At 38.7% G+C, this 15887-nt stretch overlaps 1 protein-coding gene across 13 annotated transcripts in view; it reads left to right on the forward strand.

The window, feature by feature from the left end:
- The window catches only part of LOC116255757 (uncharacterized), a 76638-nt gene that overhangs the window by 41840 nt on the left and 18911 nt on the right, over positions 1 to 15887 (forward strand). For all 13 annotated transcript variants that reach the window (XM_050078223.1, XM_031631725.2, XM_031631724.2 and 10 more), the window contains 6 exons: positions 1773 to 1815; positions 1888 to 1960; positions 12847 to 12948; positions 13057 to 13150; positions 13255 to 13386; positions 13527 to 13801. In XM_050078223.1, the coding sequence (XP_049934180.1) occupies positions 1773 to 1815; positions 1888 to 1960; positions 12847 to 12948; positions 13057 to 13150; positions 13255 to 13386; positions 13527 to 13801 (719 nt within the window). The remainder of the gene's footprint in view (positions 1 to 1772; positions 1816 to 1887; positions 1961 to 12846; positions 12949 to 13056; positions 13151 to 13254; positions 13387 to 13526; positions 13802 to 15887) is intronic.

Consider the following 15887-nt stretch of genomic DNA (forward strand, 5'->3'; position numbering starts at 1 on the left):
CAATCTATTATCTACTCCCTTTTGTACTGTTCAGAATTGATTAGATTTCTGTGATTAAGACCCAGCTGGAGCTGACTACGAATATCAAAAGAATATCAAAGGCACGGCAGCACAGAAGAATTTGGAACACACTTATGGCTCCAACATCAAATCATAAACTTAATAAATTAAGCAGCAATTCTGAGCAAACAACCCGACCCACCCTTGGGCTCGGGCCCCTGGTTTGGTGGATCTCAACCCGCCCCCTAGCAGTTTCGGCTCCAACCTCAAAAAGGCTAGGAACCAGGACAAACATTTATGTAGTGACCCCTTTTATAATAAACCCTTGAAGATCCCTCACAATCTTCTATACAAGACTAAATTTTCAGGATGTTACAAGAAGACTCTGATACCATGATACGATAAGAGAGAGAGAGCCCAAAAGAATTATCATTAACGTAACCCTAATCTCAAGTTAAAAGAGATTATGGCTGGCGATACAGAATTTACAAAAACAGTCCAACAAGTATAAGAAAATATTTAAAGGCCTCCTATCTAACTTTCTAATATTGCAGAAACACTTTAACACATTCTATGATTCTACTACTCCAAATTAAAATTAAAGTGCTTGAATCTAATCTTAGGAGCAAGATTAACTACCTCTACCCAAGATTAACTACCACAGCCAAGGCTAAGTACCAACTGATCTACCCTAAACCATGGGGCAACACTATTGAATTGCTGAGTTCTAATTAAATGCTATGAAATGATGACTAACAGCCTATGTTAGTATGTTACATGGGAATGGGTATGGGTGCCGGTGCAGATTATTTTAAAAAAACGTGCTGCAGTCACATATATTGAACCTTCTATGTCAGATGAACTGAGCCTATTTCCCCATCATCATCCTATGATTCTATTTCATACTTTGTTTATAAGATGTGATTCATGAATGTATTGTTCTGTTTGTTTAAAATCATACTTTATATATATATATATATATATATATATATATATGTGTGTGTGTGTGTGTGTGTGTGTGTGTGTGTGTGTGTTGAACCTTCTATGTCAGATGAATTATTTCCCCATCATCATTTTATGATTCTATTTTATACCTTAGAATCATAGGATGATCATGGGGAAATGAGCTCAGTTCATCTGACATAGAAGGTTCAGCATATGTGACTGCAGCAGAGAACCTTGTTATAAACTTATATTATCTAGGCATTTAAAGAAAATATAAGCAAAACTAATTTTGGCTAAGTCCAAGAGACGACACGGGTTAGATCATAAAAACATTAAACTGCCATGAGCAATAAAAAAATTGAAAAAACTGAAATTTACAAATGGAAAAATGTATTAATGGAACATGAACTTTCCTTTGAGTTACTTGAGTATAAGATTTGGTGCAGGGAGAATAAGTTTTCCCATATATGTGAGTATAAGATCTGGTGCAAGGAGAATAATTTTTCCATACATACCAAATCAATCTCGGTGGACCACATTTTTCTTTCAAACTTCTGCTGATCTGCTTCTTGGTGTGTTGAACAAAAGAATAGCAGAAAACAAGAGTGTGACAGTGTGTTATTGACTTGTGAAGGTGTTTCCTTGCATTTTCTTATATTGATTTGAGGAGGATGTTATAATGTTGAAATCGTAGAAAACTGACAGTGCATTTACATAGTTCTGTAAATATTTGGTTCAGAAAGTGCATGGTTGTTGCCGGTGCTTCAACGCTATGCTGAAATATTTATATCCTCAACAACTGAAGTTGCTAATATACTATGTTGCAGAGAAAGATGATGAAGATTGCATAGCCGCCTTCCTAGTAAATAGGTATGCTTTGCTCATCTGGTTGATTATCATACAAACTTACTTCAATTAATTCATCACTTTGGTATCAACAAGGGCCTTTCATTTATTGGAGTTTGAAGATGTTCGTAAAATTGCAGCTGAATTGTGTGGTCGTCTTCATCCACAGGTATTAACTTCTATTGAATGATCACATTGGGATCATAATTGTTTGGATGTTGATTTGATGATAAACTTGAACTTACGAATTTGTAGTCACTGGTCAACTTGATTTGTTCACTTTGTGTGTGAAAAATAGCATTTTCACCATTTCATGCTTGAAGTAAGTAAACTTTTTTTACAATTTGAAAATGGTTTTGCATGAGAATGTTGTATGCTGTTTTTGTTTCAGGGTAATGTTTTTGATAACATTCTATTAATGGCATGTATCTGTTAAGGAAGATCTGTAAGGTTGCATTTATTCTATATCTTTATATCTATCTGTCTATCTATCTATCTGTATGTATGCATATGTATATATAGATGAATTGAAATCAGCTGGTAAGGTTTTTTCATGTTTTTCTCAGTTTTTTTTTTTTTGGGCAAGGTTCTTTTCCTTGTGAAAATCTTGGAAATTTCAAGGAGAATCACAATATTCTAAAGAATAGATTAGATAAAGTAAATGAAAACCTAAAAAGTCTAATAATGTAAAGGTAAGTGACTAAATAAGTAATGTACATGTTGTATAAGAATTAACAGCCAAGTGAATAACTAACAAGGAACATGGAATGCGTCATTACATTCCTTGGGATCAAATCTGCCTTCCACAAGAAGGAGGAGGTACCGGACTTGTGAATTTTGCTGAAACCAATATAGCTAGCCTGGCTAAGTTGGCCCTTCAAGTTATGGGGACTGATAAACCTTGGGCCAGATAGATTAGAGGAAATATATCAAATGGAGAAGCCTTTGGATGCCAAATGTGACTCGGAAAACTTCGTAGCCTTTTAGGGGGTTGATGAAGACATCAACTTGGAGTCTTGGACCTAATTCTTGGGCCGGTTTTCAAAAGCCTAATAGCTCAGCATAGACAGACCTCTTATCACTGATCAACAGGGCAAGCTGATGTTTGGGGGCTCTCCAGCCTCCCTCATCTCCTCTCGCGAAATCTGGGAGCAAATCAGAAAAAAGTGTAGACTTGAAACCTGGCGCAGTAGAACTATGTCATCCACATATATGAGCAGCCAAATGCTAACTTCACCCGTATGATATATGAATAAGGAGTGATCAATTGAACTTTTGCAAAAACCAGCCTGTTGTATATGAAGGGAAAATCTATCAAACCATGAACGAGATGCTTGCTTAAGCCCATACAACGAGGGGTTGTTCCATGTATACCTCTTCTTTGAAGAAAAACATTTTTAACATCCAACTGATACAAAGTCCATTCATATGAGACTGCAAGAGGTATGATAACCCAGATTGTTCCCATCTTGATGACTGGACTAAAAGTCTCATCATAATCTTCCCGTACTGCTGAGTGAAACCTCTAGCCACAAGTCTAACCTTATATCTATCAATGCTTCCATGGGGTTTATACTTGAGTTTGTAAACCCATTTTGAGCCCACTACATTCTTACCATCCGGGTGAGGATCAATCTCCCAAGTTTGACATTCACTTAAGGCAGCCATTTCTTCATTCATGGCCTCGACCTAATATTTGCTTTTACACGTGTGGTCATAGCATTTTGGCTCCACCTTTTTGCTCAATTCTGTCATAAAAAGCTGAAAATCCAAAGAGAAATTATCATAACTTACCCATCTATCAATGAGGTGTCGCACACGTTCTAATCTATGTGGACAAGTAGTGGCAATTTTTGGAGCAGTTGTTGGAACTAATCGTCGAGTATACACTACTCTTGAAAAACGATTAGGTGTAGTCATGCTATTGGACTGAGTAGATGAAGATTAAGGGTGGGCATCGGGCCGGGCCGGTGAGCCCGGCCTGCCCATTTAAATTTAAAAAATAAATTTTTAATTATAAAATAATTCTTTTAAATATAAAATATATTTATTAATAATAAATATATATTATTAAAACAAAAAAATTTAAAAAAATAATTTTTTTAATCTAAACGGGTCGGGCGGGGCTGACACGGGCCAGCGGCAGCCCGGCCCGACGCCCAAGCTTAATGAAGATGTGTCTTCCATCTGAGTGGTTGTGGCTGTCTCAAATTCATCAATAATCCTCTCACCTTGTGTGTGGTGTGTGTCAGCTCCTTGGTATAATATTTTAGTATTCAGCCATATATCATATACATCATTTCTTGCATTAAGTGTTGCCTGTGTCTGCTTTAAATCCTTCAACCTGAACTCATCAAAAACAACATGTCGTGAAATATGCACACGTCTAGTCTTTGGATTGTAGCAATGATAGCCTTTATAATTTTTTGCATAACCCACAAATCTGCACATGACAGCTCGATCTTGGAATTTATTTCTCAGAGAAACATCAACATGAACATAACAAATGCATCCAAAAACACGTGGTTCATCATAATTTGGCTGTTCTTTATGTAGATCAAAGAAAGAAGATTTTCCCTCAAGTAGAGATAATGACAGTCGATTAATGACATGAACAACAGTATGAAAAGCTTCAGTCCATAAATTCATGGGCACATCTGTGTTATGCATCATACTTAGTGCATTTTCAACTATATGTTTATGCTTTCTTTCAGCAATGTCATTCTGTTGTGGTGTGTGTGGATAGAAAATCTGTCTAGTGATCCCATGATTTAGTAAATACTCAGTGAATTCATTCGAAGTGAATTCACCACCATCACATTGGAAATGCACGATATTATTGGAGTATTTGTTTTGGACCAAGGCATGGAATTGGGTGAACAAGCGGAAAACCTCTAATTTATTTTTCATGAAGTGAATCCAAGTGTAACGAGAATAAGAATCAATAAAAACAACATAATATGTACTCCCAGAAGAAGAAGAAATAGGAGCAGGCCCACAAACATCAGAATATATGGTATCAAATAACTTTGAAGCTCTCTTATTTATTGACTAAAAAGGAAGAGCATGACTGTTACAAATATGACAACTTGAGCACATGCTAGACTCATCTACTAGACTTAGATTGGACTTTTGTAATAGTCTGTCTGCAATAAGACTTTGAATGAAAGACCGACTACAATGTGGGCTAGACGACCATGCCAAATGGATGGCTTATCATACTCTGTTATATTGACTTCACTATGACTGGGGAAGGATAAATCTGAAACACAAGACTTGGACATCTTTGGAGCTTCTTCAATGACGTACATATCTCCTTTGTGAATACCTTTAGCGAATGTTTTCTTGGTTCGAGCATCCTTGACATAAACAGAAGGAGTAAACTCAACAGACGAATGAGTATCATCGATAAGCTTTGACACAAAAATGATATTTTTCTTGACATTGGGAACAACAAGAACATTCTTTAAAGGTATGGAGGAATGAGCCATGGATATTTGTGCATTTCCAATGTGCGATATTTTGTGATGGAAACCATCTCCTGTAACAACTGAGCCTTTAGCTAAATAAGGGAGAGCACTAGAAAGTTTATCTGCATCACTAGTCACATGGGCTGCAGCACCAGAATCCACATACCATTGTCCTTCTTCATTTTGCCTGAGATTGACTTTAGACAGAGCTGTCACTAAAATTTGCTGCACATCAGGAGAAATGTTCAATGCTGCAAACATGTTCGATACAGTCGACCATGCTGCCTTATTGTCACGCCTGACCTGTTTTCCCTTGTTTTGAGGATTATGCCAACATTCTGACTTCACATGTCCTTTCTTATTGCAATAGAAACAAGTAGGTATTCTTCGTGGTACATTTGTCTGTGCATTTGTGTTAGGTGTAGGAAGAATACCTTTCTCCATCCCTGCCTGTGAGTTCCAAACTCTTGGACGACTACCATGCAAAGCATGGGCTCCAGTGACCAACACAATGTGACTACTAGAATGCACTAATTCTTGTCGCTGCACACGACTCGCTTCATGTTGAATCAATTTTGCTTTCAGATGTTCAAAAGAGGGAAGAATAGGCAATACTTCTAAAGCAGTGCAGAAAACATCAAATTCAGACCCTAATCCACTCAAAGCCTGTTGTACCTTGTCCTTGTCGCTGACTGGGTGCCCTATGATTGCAAGTTGATCGCTCACATTTTTTATTTCATGTATGCACTCCAAGACTGAACGTGTTCCGCGCTTGATATCCTGAAATTGCCTCTTGAGTTGTAGAAATTTGGCTTCTGATACTTGAGAATATGTGGTAGCGAGAACATTCCACAACTCAAGTGCTGAAAGATCATCGTCAACGCCCGCCAGAACTTTCTCTGATAGTGTAGAGGTGATATAGGCCACAAGAGATTGAATGTGTCATCCATGTTTCATATTTAGAATTGACTTTTGCAACGGTTTCTTGAACTTGCCCTGCAGCATTTTTCACCTCTTACATGACCCACTCTGGTAGCACAGGTGTTGTGCCACTAAGATGTCCATAGAGATGATGACTTTTGATGAACGGGACTATTTGACGTTTTCATGTCAAGTAGTTGGTATGGTTTAGCTTTTGTGAGATGAGTTGAGAGAGGAAATTGGACGACAATATGTTGGAATTCTGGTTGTGATCCATACTTGCAACAATCAGGAAGTTGGAGATTAGGGCAGAAGGTTGGAGATTAAGGCCCACGACAGAGATTAGAGCAGAAATTTGGGAATTAGAGCAGAAAGTTGGGGATGAAATTTGGGGATTAGGGTAGAAAGTTGGGGATTAGGTCCCACGGCAGAGATTAGGGCAGAAATTTGGGGATTAGGGCAGACGCCAGGGATTAGGGCAGACGGCAGAAATTAGGGTTAGGGCAGAAATTTAGGGATTAAGGCAAAAAACAAAAGATTAGGTTAGAAATCATAGATTCTTACCGAACATTCTCAATGGCAAAACCTGTCTCTGACACCATATAAGATTTTGATATCTAATGTCAAACCACCGGATGAAGTTAGATGCAAGAGAAGAAGAAGAGGAATGGGCTGCACGTACAAGGGAGAGAGAGAGAGAGAGAACAAAGAGAGCAACAACCCTAACGTCTGCCTCTTGATATCATTATATACCGATTTGGTATATAATAAAATACACAAAACAATGTTAAAAAATACAAGTATGCCATCACCCATTATGATTGGGCGTGTGGAGAAGATGGGTCGGGTCTGGTTGACCCGATCCAAATCGTACAATCTTTAACACGGTCTAGCTAAGACCTCTTAAAGCCACATTCTAACACAACTTCTGAGAATATGTGAAACCAAGCACGTGGACTTTGTTTCAATCCATATATAGTTTTTTTCAACCTGCACACTTTTCCACACTCTCCCTGACGTTCAAAGGTAGGAGGCTGCTGCATATAAACCGTCTCATCTAGTTCCCTATACAAGAAAGCATTTTTGACATCCAACTGATATGAGGGCCAATCATAATGTACAGCTACGGACACAATAAGACGTATGGTGCCTATCCTGGCCACAGGAGAAAAAGTTTCAAAGAAATCGACACCATATGTTTGAGTATACCCTTTTGCAGCAAGATGAGTTTTGTCTTGTTCCATGAGCCATTAGATAAATACTTTATGGTAAAAACACATATGGAGCCCACGACATCACAACTAGAAGGGAGATCAACCAATTCCCATGTCCCTCATTGCAGTAGTGTCTCCATCTCATCCTGCATAGCTTGCCGCCACTTCGGTTCAAGTACTGCCTGTTGGTGACTAGGAGGAACCGAATGCATTGACAAGGCTGACACAAACTGCTGGCTACCACCAATCTTGTCAGTAGAAGCAAATTGAGATATAGGATGCAGAGTACACTGTTGTTTGCCTTTGCGTAAGGCAATTTGTAAGTCTAAAGATATTTCATAAGCATCCTGTGGGGCAGGATCAGTGGGGTCAGGTATACTTGCATCCTAAGAAGCAACTGGTGGGCAATCATGAGTAGAAGCATGTCGGCAGGTGTATACCAGTGGGGGATCATGGTATCTATTGACAATGGGGGGTGAACCGGTATCACATGGAATAGACTACAGGGGAACCAGTGGTATAAGTAAAGGAATAAACATCGACTTGTGTGAGTGATGGAGCAAACTGGAAATAGTGACGTGACTCAAAGAATGTAACATCTGCATTGATGTACTGCTTTTGAGTATGACAATCAAAACAGACATAACCCTTTTGGTGTTTTGGATAACCAATGAAAACGCATTTAATGGATTGGGCAACAAGTTTGTCTCTATTAGGACCAAGAACTTAAACAAAGCAAGTACACCCAAAGATTTTGGGTGGAAGGCAAAACAAGGGTCTGTCTGGATAGAGAACTTGAATAGGAATTTGATTGCCAATGAACGAGGATGAAAGACGGTTAATTAGGTAACATGCAGTTAGTATAACATCACCCCAAAATTGGGCCGGAACATAGCTATGTATCATGAGAGTACGAGCCATGTCAAGTAACTGACGATGTTTACGTTCGTCAATACCATTTTGTTGAGAAGTATGAAGACAAGTAAATTGAGGGCAAATTCCATATTCGGTGTAAAAGTACAACAATGTATTGGATTTGAACTCACAAGCATTATCAGTGCGAATGTTTTTGGCAATAGAACCAAACCACCGAGTCTTTATTTTAATAATGAAATTTTGAAGAATACAAATAACTTCATACCTCTCTTTTAACAAGAACACCCAACTAAGACAAGAAAAATCATCAAGAATAACAAGGTAATACCTAAACTTAGCCCGGCTTACAACCCGACTAGGGCCCCAAAGTTCCAAACATCAACATGAATAAAATAAAAAATTGCATGACTCGACGGGCTAATACTGGAAGGAAAACTACTTCTAGCATGTTTGCCCAATTGACAGGCCTCACATTGGAAAGACTCAGACACAGAAATATTAGGGAGGACACCTTGGAGCTTGGATAATGAAGGATGGCCTAGTCAAAGATGCCACTGATATGGGGTAGACTTAGATAGAGCCATAGATGCTACACCCGCTACTGGTTCTGACAGAAGGTAAACTCCCTTTGTGCTCATGGCTGCCACCAATCGTCTTACCATTTTGGAAGTCCTAAAAGACACATGAACCAGGATCAAATATGGCTCTACATCGCAAATCCTTTGTCAATTGAGTAACAGACAAAAAGTTAGCAGGAAATTCTGGAGCATATAAAACATTGGAAAGAGAGATAGAACTAGAGAGTTTCACATCCCCAACTCCCATAATAAAGGTTCCCGTTGGCAAGTCTAACATGTTGAGGCTGTACCAAATGATGCAATAGGGTAAATGAGTGAGGCTGACTGCAAAAATGTTTTCAAGCCCCACAATCAATAATTTGCACAGTACCTGGTTCACAGGAAGTACTACCAACAGACAAAGAAGAATCCACCACAACCGAGGATGCAGTAGCAAACATTGAGGCAGGGAGAGATTGCTGAGCCATAAGCTGATCATACTCTACCTTATTCATAGTCATCGTGGAGATATTAGGATTTAGGAGTTGTCATGGAAGGAGTCTCTCCAAGTGGTGTAGCAGCTCGGGCAGAACCTACAGGAATCTGAGAAGTGAAGCTCACTCTGCCACCTGAGGTACTGAATCCTCTTCCATGGAAACTAGGAGCTGGACCACCATGTTTGTCCCAACATCTATCTTCTAATTGTTCCAATTTGCCACATTATGTACACTGAAATCTCCCTATGCCCCCTACATCACGACCTGAGCCTTTTCCCCCCTATAGCATGTCCACATCCTCCAGACACGGCTAAGGCAGCAGTAGAAGACTCATTCTGGGGCTAAGAGAGAGATACAGCCAATCTACTGAGTCTATTATATGCCTCAGCAAGATCTGAAATTTCTGCGTCAGTAAGCTTCTGAACTTTAGCTACCTCATATTTAGGGGACAGACCAGCCAAGAACTTTGCCACCATTGTCTGCTCAAAATGAGTCTTGTAACATGCCTGACATGGAGGTCGAAGAGTTTTCAATCGTTCATATGTTGCTTTAATTGAAGCAAAGTATTGAGATAATTTCAAGTCACCTTGCTGCAGTTTGAGTAACTCCTCCTCAACTTGTAAAATTTTTGAAACATTCTTGTCATGAGAATAAGTCTGTCTCAAAAATGTCCACATGTGTTTAGCAGTCGTGTAGTAAGCAAGAGTAGGAGCGATAGCAGACTGCACACTGTTCATAATCCACGACATAACAATACTATTATCTTCTTTCCATGTGGTATATTTTCCTGTTTTAACACTTGGTTCATGTTCTTCAATGATATGGTTTTTCCGATGTCCTACTCCAGACATCATGAACATACGCAACCAAATTTCATAGTTATGATCATCTAACTTCACAGTCGGCCCATAGAAGAATGGATTCCCAAGAAATTTGTATTCAGTATGAGACTCGAACTTAGGGTTGTTTGTCGTATTAGACTGCTGTTCAAGATCCATCGTGAGACACAAACAACCGAACCACACAGTAACCACACAGTCTGACTAAAATATGCAACAGTAAGTAGAATATGCAGTACTTACTATGCAGCTACAGTGAGCAGATGATAAAGAGAACAGACAGCAGTAGTTAAAGCAGTAAACAGATGATAAAGGAGCTTTCTGCTAGAAAAAAAAATCCACTTTATACGTAGACAGCTGGTCCACGGCTGACAAGAGGCATGATGTATCAGTCCTAACATCCACGCCATTCTTTGAGGACTGATCATATATTCCACTGACATGATAAAAGACAATTTTAATACTTAGTTACTTACTACTGTTCCCATGCTTAGCAGAAGTGAGCAGCGACAAGGAAGAAGACTCTAGCGATGTTTTGACTTGAATTCTGATCCATGCTGATCAACTACTATAGTTTGACACCCATCCAGCTTGAAGGACCATTAGCTATTTTTGCAACCGCGTCCACTTCAACAAGGCATTGATCTAGCGTTTTAATCTTTTGTTGAGAAAACCCTAGATCGAGCCCAATATGCACGATCCACAAGTTTTACCCACACAGTCCACAACGAGAACAGAAGAGAAGGAAGGAGGAAAAAGATGGGTAAGATGATGATGACGAGGGAGAGAGGTGTCAGTCCCAAGAAGGGTTGGGCTCTGATACCATGTTGCTGGAAGCAAGAAGGAAGAAGAGAAGAGGAGGAGGAGGGGGGGAGAGAGAGAGAGAGAGAGAGAGAGTTCTGTTCATTGTTTCAATAATGGGCCCTATTCTCATGTTAGATGAGAATTAGGGTGACGCCATAGATTACAAGATAAGTCCACGACTAGAACATTTATTTGTAAAGAGTTGTTCCTAAAACTCTTAAATATTCAAAACACCACCTAACACAAATATTATGCAACATTCTTCATAATCAAGTTAGTAGAATTTTCTTCATTTCAAGTCAAAATATCTGGAAACAGAACTTGAAAAGGTGGGCAGAGAGAAGGAATTGCAGGTTTGAAATGCGTCCCCATCTGGCCTAGCACATCTGCAAGTTTTCTATCTTGGACGCCGACCCTGCTCAATAAATCCTGAATACCATTACCTAACTCTGCTTTGGATATATTTGTGTCCTGATCTGAGTATTGATCTCCTGTTTTTGTTTCCCTTTTTTGGCTGTATAGCTTTTCTTTGCTGGCTTATCTTGCTGTACAGGTTTCTGGATTTTTATGAATAAAGTCTCGGAGGTGATCCTCCAGCAGGGTTGTTTCGGCTAACAAGGAACATGGAATGGGTAACAAACTAACAAATATGTAACCATGAGCACCGTAAGTCATAATATCATAAGTCCTAAGCACTATAAGTCATAATGTCATGTCAAGTTATCAATGAAACATAAAGTAAAAGATCAGACAATGCCTAAAAAGTCCAAACTAAGATACTTTTAACCCATAATTGCCTGATTATGCTTTGACAGGTTTAACTAGGGCCACTATTATATTTAGTGTACATGTTTACATCTATAAATATATGCATCCCTAAAAACATATTCAATTGCATATAGTGGAAAATGACAGACTTTACATTATATATATAATTATAAATATGTGCAGTGGTGTCTTGGTAGCCCAGTTTTTTGAGAATGCTCCGTACCCATACCATACCAGTACCAATACCGATGTGACATGGCTACCAGTTAGGTTGTTGTCCCACCAACCATTGACTGCATTTATCTGCATCAGGACGAGATCAGTCCAGATGACTTCAATGGCAGTGTTGTTGATGAAGAGCATCTGCCAACGATGATGGAAGGATTACTGTTAACCTTGTGGACCATCTTCCAGCATCCCGTTGAGGATTGCTCCTCTAACATTATCTGCATCTTTTGGTCGATCTCTGTGAGTGTGTGGCTGAAATCCTTGCAGTTCTTGTCCTTCGACTCCAGTCACCTGCATGCTTTGATCCAGCCCCTTTACAAGGATAAAACCTACTATAATCACTGATTAGGGCTAACCCCTCCCGGAGGGATCACTACTCAACGCTGGAATAACCCCTCAATGACAAACCCTACCTGTAAGTAATTTCTGGGTCTGTCCAATGGACCCGACCCACAATATGACCCCCACTGATTATTAGTAGTTTTTAACCTCATATAGATCCTTATTTATCTCTTTCATGTAACTAGATCCTTTTCCTCATTGCAAGGGTTAGCAAATCACCCAGGAATGGAAAGGGTGATAGGGGAATCTTGACATCCTTTTTTCCCTCCCCCAAAATGTTTTCCTAGGGATCTAGTGGAAGCAAGAAGTTAATAAAATTGCTCTGATCTTAGAGAAACTTGAAATTCCTGAGACCAGGAGACTAGGTCTAGCCACAAGAAAAATGCTTGACATAAATAACTCATTTAACCAGGATACTCGGTCTAGCCAGAAGAATTGTTAGTACAAAAGTCTCAGTTCTTGGTCTCCAACCGCCACAGTAGTCATGAGCAGTCGAATTGGTTCTGGTTCATTGAAATGACTCAGTTTTTGTGTGTTAGGTCATACTGCCAATTATTGAAGCTCAGATGCAGAATGCTGTGCTCTATCATGATATGCTGAAGATAAAAGCAGGCTTGTTTGCCACTTGCTCATCTCTTATGGTACCTTAGTTTTACATTGGTATACTTTTGAAGTTGTGTCCATACCCCCCTTCATGTTGATGTTGGATGAATTCTTTAATTGATTTCTCTGATATCTTCATGTTTCAGATTAGGGGGAAATGTTCTTTACACCATCCAGGCATGGCCAAAATAAGGAAAATGGTGGAGTCTATTCTTTTGTGGCCTCCAGATTCTGAAGAAGGTAGCCTGTGAGCCCATCTCAGTTGTTTAACTTCTCTTTTTCATTCTTAGTACATTAGAAAACTGTTCTGCTTTGAACCCTTCTATTGTTTATGTCTTCACTAGTATCGAAAGCACAACATGGGTGTATTGATTGCCTAGCTTTTATGGTTCTTGCTGAACTACAAACTTCACAACATTTCAACAATTCCACACAGACTATGGTCAATATAATTGAAGAGCCAATAGAAGATACAGGTCAATTATTCTTTTCCTTTTCTTGCCCTTTTTTGTTTCGCATATTAAGCTAGAATTATGTTTTTCCTTGTTTTTTTATTCATCAGAAGATGGTTCTTTTCTTCTGCACATACATTTTTCTAATTGGTCTATAAACACAGGGCTTGTTTCTTCAGTGATGCCTGTCCTTTCATATGTAATCCAGAAACTTACATGTCAGCAATATTCCAGATCCACTTCTAGTTCTAGTGTTCAGTATCAAGAGAAGCCATCTGATACCTTGGGTAAAGTGGATCTAGATTCTTTAGAGCAGCTTCCCTTGTCATTTCGTTTGTGCATGGCAAATGTACTCATTAGCACCTGCCAGAAGTTGCATGGCTCAGAAAAGCTCCTATTTGTTCAACAGATATTCCCAACACTTCTTCATTTTGTCGAGGTAAATCCTCCACACCCTTGTTAAACTTCACTAGTTTCTCTTGGAAAGAAAAAGGTGTAGCATTGGCCAGTAGAGATCTGGTTATCTTTTTTTTTTCTCTGACATCGAGCTGTGTTTCCTCTTTCCTTTTTTGAACTGTTGGTTTTTTGTTTTTTTTGGAAGGTTCCTAGCCTAGGCGCCCCTTAATGTTGTTGGAAGTTTATTATATTCCAGTTACTTTTCAGTTTTTATATGTTGCACGTGGGTTTATCATAGAAGAGTATAAAACATAGTACAGCATGTTTTGCATTTGCATGTTGCCCCATTTTTATGTGTTTATTCTTATGGATATGTTTGTGCATAGTCGTGAAGCTCAAGAAAACATTCTCATCTTTCTATAATTCATTCATAGAGTGTATTGTAATGAAGGAAGTCTTCTCTCTTCATCTTCATTTGAGCTCTAGTGTGTCTATGCTATCACAATTAGGGTATTTGCTTTAGATGGAGGTAACTATTGGTTAGTGCTATGAAACTGTTCACGAGCACCTTTTGGAGCATAAGAAATACTTGTTCATTTGTTTTGGTGTTGTGGATTGACACTTTCCAATTTTCTATGTTCAAGTCATGAACTGGAAATTTTGGTTAGAAGTGGCACTATCTTTTATGTTCTACAACATTTTTGTTGGGTTTTGACGCATACTCTTGGCCTAATTCTGAGAATATTCCTTTATGTCTGTTTTCTGATGTGAAGCCTGGGGCTACATTTATTCTGGTTGTCTTTTGGTGTTCAGAGAGCGACAAAGTGGTGTATTTTGTGGATCCACCGTACACCAAAATATTACTTAGCTTTCTTGCCTGTACAAGGCAATATGTAATACCAATGAATTCATATAATAACTTGCTCAATCACAAGGAGAAATTCACTTCTTTTAATCTTAAACTAATAGAAATTTTTCAGAACGAACAAAAATATAACTATTTGTACATCCGTTTCTTGGATATAGATATTATTTACAACCGAATTATGCAATAAATGAAAATAAAACTGTAGCTAAACCCCAAAACGATCAAACCGCATGTTTTCCACAAATCCAGATTCTTTCCGCACCTTAATGGACCCAAGAACCCCACTCCCCTCCACTCTCCACCTGCTGAATATCTGCTATTTGCTGCTAGCAAGCTCTTTCTCTAAAAGGGAAAATGAGAAACTGTTGGAATTCTGTTTTATCCAAAATCATTCACAAGAAAAGAGAGGAGACTTTGAGAGGGATAGAGGCAGCAATCCATTCAGAAAACCCATCAGTATGGGGTTGCAGCCCTATTAGAGATTTTTGTGAACATATTACAATTATTAGGATGCATAAATACCTTATATATCATATAATATAAGGAATTTACAAAGTGCTATAATGCTATTGTTGAGGAAACGCATTGGTTTGGGGTTTGAGGTTTTCTGTATTTTGGGATTTTAATATTAGGTAGCTTTCTGAATTTTAAGTTTTTGTTGACCTCTTTATGTAAAGGGTTAAACATAGCCCTAATCATTATTTATTCTAAAGGAAGAGGAGCAGCCGTAACATAGGGACTGCTTCTTATTCTTTTTTTTTCCTCACGTTCTCTTCTTTTCTACCTCTCTAAGCAACATGGTATCTGTCACACCCCAACTCTTTGACCCTCAAATAATTTTTTTTTTGTTAAAACATAAACGTTGAAGTGCGATGACACATCAATTCAAAAGGAAATGAGCCATGCAATTTCAAACAACGGGGCAACTTCTCATTATATAATCAATTTCATTCATACAAAAATCACGTCAGTACATATGACAAAAATGCTCCAAACCACAACTTTGATGCCCAACAAGAACAAGACATCAAAGAGACCAAGACATGATGCGCCAGCACTACAAATGACCCAAAACCTCCCCGATAGGATGCGAATGAAGCCATCTGATCAACCTGCTGCCCCGGGTCCGCCAAAGCCTGAAAAAGGAAACAACTGAAGGCTTAGCCTTCGCACAAGCTAGGTAAATTCCTAAACCTTTTAGATATGGCTCACATAAGAGATATAACAATTACGAAACAACTTATATCATATTGTGGTAGGG

Source organism: Nymphaea colorata, chromosome 6 (genome assembly GCF_008831285.2).
Source record: "Nymphaea colorata isolate Beijing-Zhang1983 chromosome 6, ASM883128v2, whole genome shotgun sequence".
Taxonomy (NCBI): domain Eukaryota; kingdom Viridiplantae; phylum Streptophyta; class Magnoliopsida; order Nymphaeales; family Nymphaeaceae; genus Nymphaea; species Nymphaea colorata.